Below are 16,038 nucleotides of genomic sequence, written 5' to 3'. Positions count from 1 at the left end.
TTATTCCGTCTGGAGCAGGCATCACTCTTAAAACACTTAAAATGTGAGGATGCTGGCCCAAATGTTCAACTCAGTTTTTCAAAAAGGAGGCCGTCGCACCTTGCATGTTTTTATTTCTTATTGCAAAACGTATGCAAAGTACAGCCTCATTTTTGAAAAGCTATGCAAATATGAAATGAAAGTCAAATGCAAATCAAGAATGTTTTAGACAGAAAAAAACACTATATATGGTTTGAATTAATCATTTTATTTAAAAACACTCTTTAGAAGATTACAGCACACAAACTCCAAACACAGCTTTCTCAACAGCAGAAGACATCAAAAATAAAAACTATATCGTGGAGTCATGGGTCTGAATCTTATCCTGACCTGTGCTTTGCATTTATTTTAAATCAAAAACAAATGGAAAAGATATTGCATGTTTTAAAAAGACAGATCAATTAAAGAACTACACACCATGGAATAATAGGCTATCTATTTACAGTCATAGACAACATCCGTTGTCGAATGCTTGCTCTAAAAGGAGATGCAAAACGAAAGAAACGAAGAGAAAAACGGCGGTGAGTGATACGAAACGCTCAGTAACAAAGAGTGAGATGACAGATTATACTCCGGAGATTTACTGAAGCATCCAAAGTTTGGTCCACCTGAGTGTTTCTAAGAACATCTGAGAAGCAGTGATGAGTAACCTGGATTCATTAGGTTCATTATTCCAAATGACCTGCGTTTAACTGAACCAGGTGCTCATTTAGCCTGGTTGAACTGGGCAGGCCAGACCAGTATCCAGCTTCTCGAGAGCATTGTTGCTAAAAAAGTTAGCAACTTACTAGATTTCCAATGGGAAATTGCATTTCAACCAAGTAAGTTGCTAACTTTGTTAGCAATGGTGTTGTCGAGAAACGCAACCCAGGTAATTAATATGTGGGTTGTAACTTCTGAATCCAGATTGACTTGTCACTGCTGACCTCAGATCAGAAAGGAGAGTGCTCGGACAGACTCTGAACGCTAAGAACTCTTAGAGATTCTCTAACGTTACTCAGATCTGGGTTTGACTTCTTTTTCGACGCCAGCAAATATTGACAGACCAATTTGCTTGTTTGTACAGGTTGTTTGGAAAAGTGATTTCTAAAAACATGGTGACTCGTAAAAACATGATTGCACCCAATTAGAACGACTCCTATATTGTCCTTGCCAATACATGGTAAATGGCATCCAAGCACAACTACTTCACTGTAGGGATACTTAGCCCACACAACAAAAATACAGATATTTCATGGGGAGTAACATTTGCTTAAAGTACGCTATGAAAAAACCCACAGGAGGGAATGGAAACAGTGTGGGTTTTAACATCAAGGACAATGGATTTATAAAAGGTCTCGTCTTAAAAGTGTGTGTGTGTGTGTGTATATAATGTGGGGGGGGGGGATTGCGAAGTGCAAAATGCACCACAGACTGGCATGGTATCCGATTAAAATTTTGAAAGTTTCTGTATGGTCAATGTACTTGTAGAAGAAAAAAGAAGAAAAAACAAAACAAAAACACATAGAAAAAACAAAAACAAAATCATGTGTAAAAAAAACTAACAAAAAAACATGGATACTTGCACTCTACAGTGATATCTTTGATAAACAATGAAGGGAGAAAAAGAAAACAAAACAAACAAAACAGAAAGAAAGACAATATGACGTTTTCTCTTCTACAGCTTAGTTCTGGGGACACGCGGGCGGGGCACGGCAGCTGGGCTTCACAGGAGACAGGGGACAGTGCTTCAGTCATCATCTTCGTCATCATCACCCTCATCATCTGGGTCCCTCTTCCTCTTCTCTCCGTGAGCTACGCCGTCTTCATCTGAAGGGAACAAATCACAATACATCAGGGATCAGAGGGGACCAATCATAGCACTCAATTCAGCCACTCGCATTGAACTCAACCTGAGACGCAGCTGAGAACAAATGGAAGAAGAGCCATAACGCCGCCCATCTATGGAAAATCCCTACCCGTCAATCCTGATTGGCTCATTCATTCAGAAATGATTCAGATTTCCACGGTCCTCAAATGGTTGTGTGAGGAAATGGGAACGCCCTCGGCTCGCATGTAGTTTGGCGAAAGGCAGCCAGATGACAAGTCCAGTTACACACACCTCTCCATTTCATGTTAATGTCTAGAATTAATTCCTTATGATGGTAAGGCCTTTTGTTTGTGCAAAGTCATGTCACTTTAATACTCTGCTGCTGACCAGTTGTTATTTTCCTTCATTGGCTGATGGAGGCCAAAGCTTTCATATGCAACATACTTGGAATGGGCAGGCAGTCATTTCAAAAGAAGCCAACAGTATAACCATCGACTCACTTTTTTTAAAGTGGAAAGTACTTGATATTGAAGTCTCAAGTCCAAACTAGGCCCTGCCATGGCTCGAACTGTAGGGCACTGCACTGTCATGCCAGTGTTTAAAAAAACAAAACAAAAAACAAGAGTCCAAGCTGGAGACAGTACTCACCCTCCACATCGTCCTCTTCCTCTTCTACATAGTCATCATCATCTTCCTCATCCTGTGGACGATATTTTGCATGAGACGGGGAACGCCACTTTTACAATGAAAACAAACACGCACAAATTAACACACACACATACACACACACACACACACCAAGACTCTCATTGATACCTGGATGCCCTCTTTCATGAGGTAGGACAGGCCCACCTCATCGCCCTCTGAGCCTTCATCATCCTCATCATCCTCATCTTCATCATCGTCAGGACCATCCCCATCCTCTTCCTCGTCTAAATAACCATTTAAAAACACAAATTAACAATAAATACATTTTAGAAAATACACACACAGTTGAAATAAACGGACAAGGCCTACAACTATCACATTTCGCAGCAACACCTTACCATAAAACCATAATTAAATGGAGGGTGTGCACTTCGCCTTTGTAGGGCAGAGTAGTGTGTCTGACTACATAAATACCGCCAGTGAACACTGTGGTTTTCTTTAAAAAAAAAGAAAAAAACACAAACACACCTTCGTTGTCATCCTGGTCGTACCCATCTAGGAAGGTGAGCTGGGGTAGAAGCTCAAAGATGGTCTCTCTGTAGTCTGCCTGGGAAGTCAGCTCACAATTGAACAGGTCTAGACGCTTCAGACCCTTCAGGTTTTTCTGCAGGGAACAAGAAAATGTGATGAAATCAAGAGGCGCTAAATAAACGTGAGAATGATTCACATCCTTTGGGTTCTGCTGCAGGAGAAAAACACACAAGAAAACTTGAGAAAATAGAAGAGACGCTAAATTGAAGTGTTAACATGGAAGAGTGTCAACGCACTGCACATCCACACACATCTTCGCATACTTTGAAAGACTCGTCACGACTCTACAGAATTAATTGATTATTAATGATTGTGAACACAGAGCGTGTTACAATTTGGTTGACACCGAATGAGACATTTTTTAAAAAGTGAAATTTCACTGTTGGGCTCTTCCTCTGTGCCCGACTGCATCCAGAGGAAGTGTGCTCAGCGACAGAGCCGAGCAGAGCAGAGCAGAGCCGACAACAAAACCAGCAAGGCGAGTAAATCCGTCGGCACTACATACATACATACGTACCAGTACTTCCACTGATTTGGACTCCTTGATCTTGTTTCCACTAAGCACCAGGTAGTTCAGCTGGGGACACTTCTGCGTCAAGGTCTCCAGTCCCCCTGAGATAGTGTTATCGCTGATGTCCAGCTGCGCAGAGTGGGCAGAGGGATAAAAGGAAATGATGGGAGGGAATATGCAATAACATTCAACCAAGAGAGACAGACATGTGTCCAGTTAAATACGGAACTGCATCGCACAATCAAATACAAACAGGGTCGCAAGGGAGGCACAAAGCAGTGACCATAGCACAACGAAGGGAAAAAAAACAGATGCTGATTTTTTTTTTTATTGGACAAAACAATATGTTGCCTTCCTCTCTCTCAGGATCCAGTGAAAATGAGCCTAAAAAGGTGTAATAAAATAAAAATTACAGTTTAAGGCTGAAATATGTTTGCTGTGCTACATTGCGTTTAAGTAAGCAACCACAGGCAAAGTTGACATAAAATACGCATTTGTGCACCCTGCAGCAAGGCAAGCATATTCAGTCTTAATTGGCCAGCACAATAAGCACATGTTGTGAGCAATATGACATATACGTGGAATACGTAATAATTCACACATGCGCATAGTAAACACCCACAAACCATAACAAACATTGCTGTGCACACCAACTACCAGAAGTGGTGCCTTGTTAGGTTCCGGTGATTCTTTCAAATGAAGACAGCTACAGCTGATGTAACGGATGCCAACTAGCAGAGTGTGGCATGGAACGTTAGTAAACCTCCCTTCCGAAGCCTCATACAGTATCGGTAGCGCTGAGCTATCGGACTGGTCTTCTAGCTCAGCGGTATCGTGCTGTGCCTCCCATGCCCGAACTGGAGCACTGGCTAGGAGGTGGCAGTTTCGAGCCCAGAATGGCAGACTGAGCAGAAATACCTCAGTAGCGAACTCTGCATTCCAATTGTTTACTCGCCTCGCTCGAAGTTAAAATATTTTAAACTCTGAATCCGCCCACATCACATCGCTTGTACACTCCTCCCCTAGCTGGAACAATAGACATGCTATTGTCTTCACTCGATGAGCGAGTAACTAGTAGCGACGTGTGTGAACGATGCTTTACACTGACTGGACTCACCTTGCGTAGCTTGGGCAGCGAGGGCATCTTGGCCAGGGAGCTGAGGCCGATGTTCACCATGCTCAGGAACTCCAGCTCTTTGTACTCGTCTGTCAGGCCCACCACCTCCCCATCGCTAGTGCGGCTGTCATCTACCACCAGCTCGTACACCTGTGGGCATGGAGTAAATAGCAGAATTAAGAAGTCAGCACCTTTAATTTAATTATTGCAAACTTAAACCAGGGGTGAGTTTCTCAAAAGAGAAGTTGTCAGCCTGTTAGCAACTTCGGTAGTTGCCAATGGGAAAATGCATTGCAAACAGCAAAGTAGCTACTGTAGTTAGCAACTTTGGTTTTGAGAAATTCACCCCAGTATTGAAGACTACTGATACAGACTTCCAAGGAAAGAGACATGCATTATTTGTCGTAAGAGCGAGGGGGTGGGTGGGGGTTATGATGAAATCTGAGATATTGGCTCAAAAACTATTGCTGACTGTCTGCAATCAGAGCCTAACTACAGTGATGATGTGAGGACTGGGGCATAGTTCATAACACAACTACACATGTATAGGATGAGACAGCAGACCACACCCCTTTTTGACCTGATATTTGAAAATAACTTTTACAGGCGTCGTGCACCTAGCTGAGCTGTTCAGATAAAAACTAGTCCTCTAGTTCCTGGATAGCAGTACCACAAGCTTTGTAAGGACCAGACGCAAAACCAGCACGTCCTGCTTACGTATGGAACCACAGACTGCCCATCAAAACAATGTATCGTACTGTACGACCGTAACATCAATGAAACGAGCTGCTGTTATCAACACCTCTGTAATGCTTAATAGAGTTAATATCAGCAAAGCAAATACGCGGGAACAACATCCTGGCATGCAGCAGACTTGGAACTTGCCATCTCTAATTTCCACGTTTGCCTTTGTTTACACTCGCACCTGCTGCTTCAAAGTTGTAACTACTGCGTGGCGTGTTCTAGTTCTAGTCTTGGAGCAAGAAGAGCGGCAAAACATGGGAGGGAAGGGAACTGGCCAGGGTAGTTGACGCATACATGATGCCCATGGGTTGTATTTAAGGCTGCGTACTCACACAAGGTAATGCATACCTTGTAACATGGGGGTTTAATGATGGACATGCCGTTATTAAGACATTGAGCCAGAGTTTGCTCAGTAGAACAAAAATATTTAGCTGAGGTGCTAGCCAAGGTTAGCGTGCTAACGCTAGCATCCAACCAACGCGCCCTCCGGATGCGCTGGAACTGGCTCGGCCAGCAAGTATACAAACAATGCCTCTAGTACTGCTCTCCGTTATGTGGATTAACATTTGGTATGCTGTGCATGCAAAATACCAAATTGCAGCGAGGCTGAAAGCCCCGTTTAGTGCCGGACCAGTATAAAAACAAACTCGCGCCAATCAGCTGCCCTAGCCATGGTAGACTGCGCGTTCTTGTGGCCATGTCCATCATGCTTGAAGACTCCGAACCATCTTTATTATTAGATTTCGGCAGACCACAATATTTCGTTGTACATACGCTACAACTAGCCACGACTTGAAGTATGTCTTCTAGCCGCTGTAAGGCACGGCTCAGGGCTCGCATTTGTTGGAAATTTTGAAGACTTCCGATACAAATTCTAGTTCAAGTTGCCTAACAGTTATTGGCTAACCTGGGCTAGCCTCAGAAAATGGTTCAAATAAATTCCGAAACCCCCTTACCTCCTCTGGTGCCCGAGCGCCAACTTCTTTTTCTATTCTCTTCTTCAGGTCCATTTCTGAAAAGGTTTTTTAAAAACTCGGAGATCCCGGTCCAAAAATACAAAAAAATAAAGGAAGAGAAAGTACTAGCTTTGGATGGTGTTGTGTATGCAAGTCAATGGCCGCAACACGATTACCAAGCCACCATGTTAACTCCAAGCCAAACCCCCTTTGCGAGATCACGCCCATTTTACGTTAGTGGGAAGTCAAATATTTCTTGTGCATTGTATTGGTCAACGACTCTGCTTCCTGGCATACGTCACATTGATTACCATAATATGCGCAGTATTTGTACAGGGATAGGCCAAAAGATTATGCATAATCATTGATGGATTGCCAATAACATTTCTGCCCTCTCTTTTTAAACTCGATTATCGCCACCTCTTTGTTCTCATTGGCGCCAAGGCGGAAAATGGACACAGAAGCCACAGCTTGACCATAGCCATTGACACTCATCCGTACTGAATCACCATTTAAAAGGCAGTGCTGTGTCTGCAGCCAGGTCTGCTGAAACTTCAAGTCGCTTGAAAATCTGTCTGCTTGTCCATACCGTCTGTAACTAACCCTCTTCCAAATCGAGTTACACAACAGCTCAGTGGTTATTTGAACAAAATGGCTACTGAGTGTGTTAGGCCTACATAGTTTGAAAAGAATGTGCATGGAATGCAAATGCATTATGTTCATAAGCATATCCATTCTGTTCATCCATATTCATTCATTCTGTTTTCCTAAAGCAAAATACAATGTTAATTTCAACAAAGCCCAAGTCTCTGTCTGAAGAGGGTTACATTACACACCACGCTTGACCTCGTGACCTACTAAAGAACAGCAGAGCTAGTAGATTGAATTGCGGATAAAGTCCAGTAGGTGGCAGGCAACGCAAAGCTGTGCTCTGGTCTGCTCTTGGCTCTGAGCAGCCTGCCTGCCTGGCGTGAGCTTATTATCACACCAAGGGCCAGTCGTTTTGGCTGTAGAGCAGGGTTTCCCAAACTGGGATGCGTGCACCCCTGGGGGTGCGTGGCCTGCCCCAAGGGGGTGCGCGAGTTGAATAGAGCAATGGCGGATGTGTGTTTTCATGCTGTATTAATGTACATTAAGTAGTTTTTAATTGTATGGTGCATTGTATGCTTGAAGAAACATCAAGTATATTGTAAATGAGGTTTCCCTAAATGACTCTGCATAATGTGCAATGATTTGTGCTGGGAACCCATATTTGAGTTGTCATAAGTACACCAAAACATTCGCTTAGGGGGTGCGTGAACCACATTGAAATGTACAAGGGGGTGCGCAAGGAAAAAAGTTTGGGAAGCACTGCTGTAGAGCATTGTTTCCCAAACTATGGTACGCTTACCCCCAGGGGGTATGCAAGGTGATGGCAGGGGGTACGCGAGAAGATTTTGAATCATGGAAAAAAACCAATAGTCTTTAATATTCGAATCAGGCATGGGCATTGGCTTTGGCCTATTTCATGAGTATTGGTTAAATTGTTTCCTTATAAACATCGTTTTCAGTACACATCTGAATTTATTTTTTCCATGGGGGGTTAATCGCAAAATCAGCTGTTTAGGAGAGTCCCGTGCGTGGCACATCTAAAGCATGTGTGTTCCATCTTTTGGGTTTGAAAGTCTCAATCTACGAAGTGATGTCTTTAAGCAGGCCACAGCAACATTTCAAATAAGTCTTGAAATAAAGACATCGGCAGGTTAAGACAAGTTATTTATGACTGAAATAGGCCTGAGGGATTACAAAGAATGTTCTACTGAAAAAAAAGAAGAAAAAAAGAAGAAATGTCATCAGCAATGTGCTGCATCTGATCTGTGCACAGAATAGTCATACTGAAATGTTGTTGAGGATGTCTTTTGCTTGCAACTGAATACAGGGATAGTGTTGGTCATAGCCTTTGGCTAGCTTGGGGAACTCCCATACTGCCTTTAGTTCTACACAATCATTTCGATCTGAAAGACACAATTGTGATCAGGTCTGGTGTTAACCAGGCAAGTCTTTGACTGCCCTGGGGGTGAAATAGATGAAATCACCCTATCTATCCCTGACAGCAGCGGTGCTACACATTTTGTGGGCCCTAGACGAAATATAGACATGGGGCCCTTTTTCCATCATTTTTTGCTGGTGTTTTCTATGGGGAGGCTGAGTGGTGGGCCCCTCTCCAAAGGGTATTTTTGGCGGGGTCCTTGGCAATTACCTAGTTTGCCTATTGGTAAAACCGACCCTGATCCCTGAGGGCCAAAGCTGCAAACCAAACCAGATGGATGCGGTAGGGAGAAGGGAGGACTAATAGGGAAACACATTTTTCCCTGTCAGTCTTAACTCATGAGTCAACTAGAGACAACTAGTTCCCAAGGGGAAAAAAATATATAGCCGGACACCTGACACCAGCGATTCTAGGAGTATTATGTATGTCTGCGCAGAACCAGTTGCATTCTCAAGCTCTGTAACAAAGACATGACAGCCAGAAGGCAAGGTTACAGGCTTACAACTAAACTAGTGTTTCTCAATGGGGGCGATGAGCTTACAGCCAGAGATTCTAGGAGTATATCCAGTCTCTCTCTGGTGCAGCCCCTCACGGGGCATTGGGGAGCCCTAGGGGAGCGTTGAGAAGGATACAGTTGAGAGGGGGCGGTGCTAAGTTCTCATTAGGGGCCCTTAATTTCTCCCCGGGGATCAATAAAGTTACTCTACTATTAGTCCATTAAAAAATGTTTTAATAAGGGCAGGCTTAGGATGAGGTTTAGGGGTCATTGGTTTAAAAAAGGTTGAGAACCACTGAACCAAACAGTGGCCCTATGAAAGAATGTCATTTTTGGTCTTATTTCCCTTCAACAGGATCCTCAAAAGGCGTTGCAACAGTTGATGGAGTTTTTTTTTGTTTTCTGGTTGGGATGTGAAGTTAAGGAACAACTCAGGCCAGGGGGGCTGTAGCAGCACACTTCCTGTGGCTCTGCAAAAGAGCTGAAGTCACGATACGATAGCCAGGCCTGGAGAGGGCTGTAGGACAGATGCATGGGAAATGTGGAGTAGGAGGAGGCCCCATATATTGTATATTGTTTGTTATAGGCTACAAAGTCTTGTTTTACAGCCTAGCTAGAACTAGAAGCCTGCTTCCTAGAGAAGAGTGGTGTACAGTATATTGTGCTGGACCAGTTGCATTGTCAAACACTGCAACTAAGAGATGGCAGCCTGTAGGCTGTTTTAACCCCCTTGCATCTAAATATTTCGGGCCCTACTCCCTAACCTGTAATGTCATCATTAATGGATCATTCTAACCCACAGAGACTATAGTTACTTTTTGGTTAGGAAGAAACATGTTTGGTACACTATACTGTATATTTCCTGAGAAGGAAGTGACTGTTGGATTATTGAGGGGAAAATGGTGGTTGGGGATTTTGCAACATAGACATACGAGTAAACAGGGGCCGCACAAATGGTCAGCTGTAGGGGGAGGGGGTGGGGGTTGACCTGTGGTAGGCCCCTATATATGTTATGTTTATCCCAACATCGTGTTTTAATAAATTGTTTTCAAATAAATCAGAAATAGATTTAGCCTAAGTGGGCTGCCCTGTAGCCTTGGACGCCCCCTCCGCTCATGCATATATGGATATAGCTTGTGTGCATAGTCGGATTAAGATGGTTTGGGGACCCTAGGCTGCAGGATGCTGTGGGCCCCCCCTGGAAGCCAAATGTCGTGGCTTTATATTATATTAAGGATAATATGTCTACTAACTTTGGAGAGGAGTATTTTCTAGATTTTTTTTGTGTGGTCTTTTTGACTTTTTATTTATGATAGAACAGTGAAGGTAGCGACAGGAAGCGAGTGGGGAGAGAGAGAGAGACGGGGAAGGGCCAGCAAAGGACACGGGCCGGGAATCGAACCCAGGTCGGCCGCATGGTAGACAAGTGCCCTACCGTTTGGCCACGGCAGGGCCTTGGAGAAGAGTATTAACAAGATTCAAAACTGTACTCAGCACAACAGATATTTTTTTCAATATTGCATTTTGTCACACTCCTGCATTTTTTTCACTTTTGGCCAATCAGGGCTCCTAGGCTGCAACCAGGCTGCAGTCATGTTCTGTTCTACTTAATCTCTTTGTCTATTTTTTTTTATTATCGTTAACAGTGTTTCTGATTTGTTATGTGTATCAGACTATCCCTTGTGGGGGGGGGGGGGGGGGGGGGGGGGGGGGTTGATGGGGAAATAATTGTAAAGGACTTGGAGACTGTACAAACAAAAGACAGAGAAAATGTGTTTGAGTGTCCTTTGAAATAAAAAGATTTAACAATATTGCATTTTGTCACACTCCTGCATTTTTTTCACTTTTGGCCAATCAGGGCCCCCCTGTCAGGTAGGGGCCCCTAGGCTGCAGCCATATCTAGCCTGTGCGTTAACCCGTCCCTTAACCCGTCCGCTTATGTGTGTCTCTATATCTGTGTGTACGGTTGGACTGATGCATGGGAAATATGGAGTTGAAGTGGGGGCTCTTCAGGCAGAGTGTGTACTGATTGGGATTCATTTTCCCATATGTTTGTCTTATGTAAACAGACCATCTGGTTAGTATAAACAGTGAGATGCAAAACTGCCCTCCGACAGTGAGTCTTCAAAGCATAAATGAGATCTGTATTATACAGCACTGGTTGAAGTGTAAGCTGTGGAGGAGGTTTTTTTCCTTCACACATTAAAAAGGTGGCCTGCTTCCAACATTACATTACACTTAGCTGACGCTTTCATCCAAAGCGACGTACAGTCATACATTTTCAGGGTATTGGTTACAGTCCCCTTGAGCAATGTGGGGTTAGGTGCCTTGCTCAAGGGCACTTCAGCCATGAATGGAGATGGAGTGTTGCATAGGGAGAGGTCAGGTGTCGAAGCAACAACAGATTCAAACCTACAACCCCCAGATTGAAAGACACCTCCTTTATCACAAAGCTACGGCTGCCCAGAAGGGCCATGAGAAAAGTGTGCGTTTGGTGACGGTGAGACTTTCTGCAAATGAAGAGCTCTTTTCCAAAATGAGATATATCCATTTTATAGAATGTTGGGAAATTTTAGCCAGGTGAACCAGCGCCACCCGCTGGACGGCAAAATGTTAGACATCCACATTTAGTCTGGTTTATCAGGCTAGGGAAATTTACATTTTTGTTTGGGCTTTCCATTGAATTGCATTGCAAAATGCATTTTTTAAAGGTTTAAAAAGTATGTTCTGAAAACATTTGAATGGCAAGAATTCACACATAGATTATAGGACTTCTTAACAGTCAATTACAATATTAAAATGCAAAAAGTCAAAAATGGTGGATATAGCGTTTTGGAAAAGAGCTCTTCAAATTATGGAATAGGGCCTTAGAGAGTGTTTTGCTTCTCCTTTGGGTACAGGGTTGTTATATGGGCTCTCAGCCTCCTTTGGGCCAAATCTCTCTCCTTTGACGTTACCTTAAGAGAGTTATGGCATACTTTTAAAGGCCTTGGTGATGGTGTGTGAGTGTCTGCGTGTGTGTGTCTGTTTGTGTGTGTGTGTCTGTCTTTCTGTCTGTTTGTGTAAGCGTGTGCGTGGGCAGGTGCTTGTCAGCGTGTGTGTGTGTGTGTGTGTGTGTGTGTGTGTGTGTGTGTGTGTGTGTGTGTGTGTGTGTGTGTGAGTGAGTGAGTGAGTGAGCGTGTGTGTGAGCGTGTGTGAGCGTGTGTGTGTGTGTATCGTGTATCGAGTGACTGTGGACATGTGTCTGTACTACTACACTGAGAACAAGCGCTCCATCCATAGTAAAGCCTCTGCTGCTAGAGCTGGTTGGCTTGGAGGCGGTGGCAACAGTGGATCAAGTCACACCCCCCCCCTCTCCCCTCCAGCCCTCATTTATGCCTCTTATCCACTGCCGGTTATCTGATGGGCCTATACAGCTCAACATAGCGCGACTCGGTCGCCACTACGATTGAGCTGTGTTGTGCCTATTTGAAAAGCAAAAAGTGGCGGCTGAGTTGCGCCGTGTGGAGCTGTAGGCCTACCAGGAAACCGGCAGTGGAAAAGAGGCATCACTGTACTGTATAATGACATCGCCATGTTTATCTTAAGGATGTGAGAAGTGCAGTGTGATCAATGGGCCATAAAGTGCAGACCAGACTTAGTACCCTCCCTGGCGAACATCTGCTATAGCGCTCAGGCCCCTCCGGAGGGCGCGTCAGGAGGCAATGGGATGAGGAGTTACAGTGAATGCTAAATGATGGGAATAACACCTGAACAAACACACACGCACGCACATGCAGACACACACACACACACACACAGAAACACACACACACACACACACACACACACACACACACACACACAGAAACACACACACACACACACAGAAACACACAGAAAAACACACACACACACACACACACACACACACACACACACACACACACACACACACACACACACACACACACACACACACACACACACACACACACACACACCCTGTGCTGGTGTGACCTATGCATGCACATAGGTCACATAGTCTGCCATTTTTTCCCCTGAAGCTTTTTTCAAGTGATATGGAGCATGGGGCCTTGGTGTAACACACTGTCATTATAAGGGGGTAGTTTTGTCACAAATGATGCAGGACGGCTTCATGAACTCTAGTGTTTTTGTTCTGGGCCACTGGACATCAGCAGGGTTGTGAAACAGCAAGGAAACACTCAACACTCAAGAATAAGCAGGAATGCATAGCCATGTGGGAGGATAGTTGCAACAGTGTCGTTCCTCATAGTGTTAAACTAAACTCGCCATTTCAGCAATAAAATGGGACATATGATTTATGTATTTACGATTCATAATCTCAAACATAATTTTTCTGTGTAACAGCAGTGGTGCATCCGGTTATGTCCGGTCAATGTCACATACAAAGCAGACATAATCATGACACTAGGTGCACTGTGTAATACCAAAATCACAAATGTTACCTTTTTCACTAATACTTACCACCACCATCACATTCTGAGTATTCATTATGACTGGGAAGATTGCACTTTTCATAGTAGATGAAAAGGTGGATCTTCTCCATGTCCGCCATTTTGAATTTCCAGAAATTCAGACATTTTTAGCTGCAAAACTTACTGGACTTTGCTCATACTAGTAAATGTTAGTTTATTATTTGGTAAATATTTGGCCATGTTTGGCAAATTTGGCAATGGACGGTCCAATTTCACTGAGCAGCATACCTGCAATACCGTATCTGGCCACCATCCTACACAGTGCATTTTTAATCTCCTTTGCATGCTTTTTGTGAAGGTGTATGACATTCTGTTCAAGGAACACTCTGTTTTGGACTATAGGGTTTTCCCCCCCAGTAAAGCATTCCTGGGTTATTAGCCACGAGGTTGTGTTTTGTTCTTCGTGGAAATTGTTTTGAATTTTTGGGCTGCCAAAATGTACTCCCCTGTTCACCCTTTTTCCTGGATGTACTACAGTCCAGAGACCTACCATAGAAACAGGGTCGCATTAAAATGGCCTGAGGCCCCTAGGCTACAGGTTGCTGTAGGCCCCCTCAGAAGGCAAATTTCGTGACAAATTTGCATAGAAGACATTGTCCTAATTACGAGCTAGGACTTGAGTACAACGTGTCTACCAACTGTAATGAACACACAACAGATACATTTTGCAATATTACATCTTGTCACAGTTCTGCAACTTTTCACTTTTGGTCACTCAGGGGGCCCCTGGCAGGTTGGGGCCCCTAGCCTAGGCTGCAGCCATATCTAGCCTGTGCATTAATCCGGCCCTGCATAGAAGACCATCTGCCCCCATACTGCTCTCAGAAGAGGTCACATCGTGCTCATCCTGGCTTGTTGTGAAACGTTCCAAATGCTTCAAAGCTAAATATTAAATGAACTCACAAAGAGGGATATTGTGTTGCTATGTTTTCTCTTTTCTCTCTCTCATTATTTCATCATGCCGTCATACTAGTGAGAGTGGTGCAATCTGTAACACAGTGCTATAAACATGATTTCATCGGCCATATGTTGGAAATGAAACAAGTAAGTGAGGAGAACAAAAGGACATTTATGTGTCGATGTCGCAATAACAGATAGCCTGGTGTCAAGACTCCATGAGAAAGAGGAGTCAACAGCAGGCTCAGCAGTATGTCATATGTTCAACTTCTATCTCTGCTGAATGCTCATATGTTCAGAAAAAAGGAAAAAAACGAAAGCGCTGCGTGGATCCAGATCTTTTGACACGGGTGCTCTAACAGTGTATGGATAAAGTTGACATCAAAAAAATGAAGAGCAGGAAACTGTGGCACTCCGTTTTCTTATTTTTTAATAGTACAAAGGCAAATAGACTGCTGACGCGTTTCGACACTAGGTCTTTGTCAGGGTCTTTTGTCAGTTTGTCAGTATGTCATATGTTCAACTTCTATCTCTGCTGAATGCTCTGAACTAACCGCCGAGTGCCACTACAGATAATCAATTAAGCTATTGTTAATTCACGAGAAGATTGCCCGCAGTGGTGGTATGCATGTCATTGATAAGAAATTACTGACACAAAAGAACCTTGGATGGCGTTCAATGAGTCATTATCTGGAGCAAGAAAGGCATCTTTATTCTGATATGGGGTTCAAAGCTTTCGAAACAAGGGGACCTAATTGGATTGACACCCTACAATTACTTTTTTTTTTGTCTTTTTACAACTTTATTGACAGGACAGTTTGAGAGGTGGACAGGAAGCGAATGGGGAGAGAGATGGGGAGGGGTCGGCCCAGGCCGGGAATCGAACCAGGGTCGGCCGCATGGCAGACGAGTACCCTATGGTAGGCAGGGCCAACACACCCTGCAATTTCATAAGATTCAAAAGATTGCATTGTGTATTAATGAGCATTCATTCATTCATTCATTCATTCATTCATTCATTCATTCATTCATTCATTGGGGGTATTTTAGAACAATATTGAAGTGGTGAAGGGTCACCGCTCATCTGTTTAGAAGGTGCAGGATACAGTGGAAATTTCTGTACAAAAAAGGAGATAATCTGCACACTTCAAGTCTTTTTTGTGCAAAGCTTTACTGGACCTGGAAGCTTTCAGTCTTAGACTTTCATCAGATCCTCATCAGGACTTGCACGCTTTCGATCTTAGTCCTTCATCAAGTCTAAGACCGAAAGCTCTTCTCTCTTGGTAAAGTGTCCCAAGAACCTAAATCTACATCCCATTAACCATGTGTTGACTAAACCCAGGGCAGGACATGTCATACCCACAGGCTGAACAAGACATTCCATTGCTGATCGTCTGTCCCCGTCAAAGAACTTCCTATGCAGAAATGACAAACAGACGTTTGCAGTGCTGCTTCAAAGACATGGCGTGATTGAGTGGATGAGCCCTTTATCACGGTCTCCCATGCCATGTGCGATGCCATGCCTGTCCTAGGGCTGCGTCTGTGCAAGACACAGACACAGAACAGAGCTTTGAGTAACAGCGAGTGCGCCTGGCCAAGACGATGACAACTCTGCTGACATGAGATAACCTAAGCATGCGGTTGCTGACAGTTTCACTGACTCTGACAGATGGTCCCTGATGGCCGGTTGTGCCGTTGGAC

The 16,038-nt window shown here is 43.9% G+C and overlaps 1 protein-coding gene across 1 annotated transcript; it reads right to left on the bottom strand.

Moving 5' to 3' along the window:
* Positions 1-226: 226 nt before the first annotated feature.
* LOC134448956 (acidic leucine-rich nuclear phosphoprotein 32 family member E-like) lies at positions 227-6,619 on the bottom strand. The gene is made up of 7 exons (XM_063198669.1): positions 6,417-6,619; positions 4,717-4,866; positions 3,606-3,728; positions 3,026-3,161; positions 2,666-2,781; positions 2,498-2,549; positions 227-1,848 (listed from the first exon to the last, which is right to left on the bottom strand). Exons 1-7 carry the CDS (start codon positions 6,468-6,470, stop codon positions 1,769-1,771), a joined length of 711 nt encoding a protein of 236 aa, XP_063054739.1. The 5' UTR covers positions 6,471-6,619; the 3' UTR covers positions 227-1,768.
* Positions 6,620-16,038: the final 9,419 nt, after the last annotated feature.

Source organism: Engraulis encrasicolus, chromosome 5 (genome assembly GCF_034702125.1).
Source record: "Engraulis encrasicolus isolate BLACKSEA-1 chromosome 5, IST_EnEncr_1.0, whole genome shotgun sequence".
In the NCBI taxonomy this organism is placed as follows: Eukaryota; Metazoa; Chordata; class Actinopteri; order Clupeiformes; family Engraulidae; genus Engraulis; species Engraulis encrasicolus.
Note: the sequence above shows the minus strand (reverse complement) of the source record. Positions and strands in the feature narration are given on the sequence as shown.

What these genes read in the sequence shown, in the direction of transcription:
- LOC134448956 (XM_063198669.1), bottom strand. Translation starts at nt 6,470, where the DNA reads ATGGACCTGAAGAAGAGAATAGAAAAAGAAGTTGGCGCTCGGGCACCA. An exon ending in GCGCTCGGGCACCAGAGGAG is followed by an intron (nt 4,867 to 6,416) that starts GTAAGGGGGTTT and finishes CCATGCCCACAG; the next exon opens with GTGTACGAGCTGGTGGTAGA. An exon ending in CGACCAGGATGACAACGAAG is followed by an intron (nt 2,782 to 3,025) that starts GTGTGTTTGTGT and finishes ATGGTTATTTAG; the next exon opens with ACGAGGAAGAGGATGGGGAT.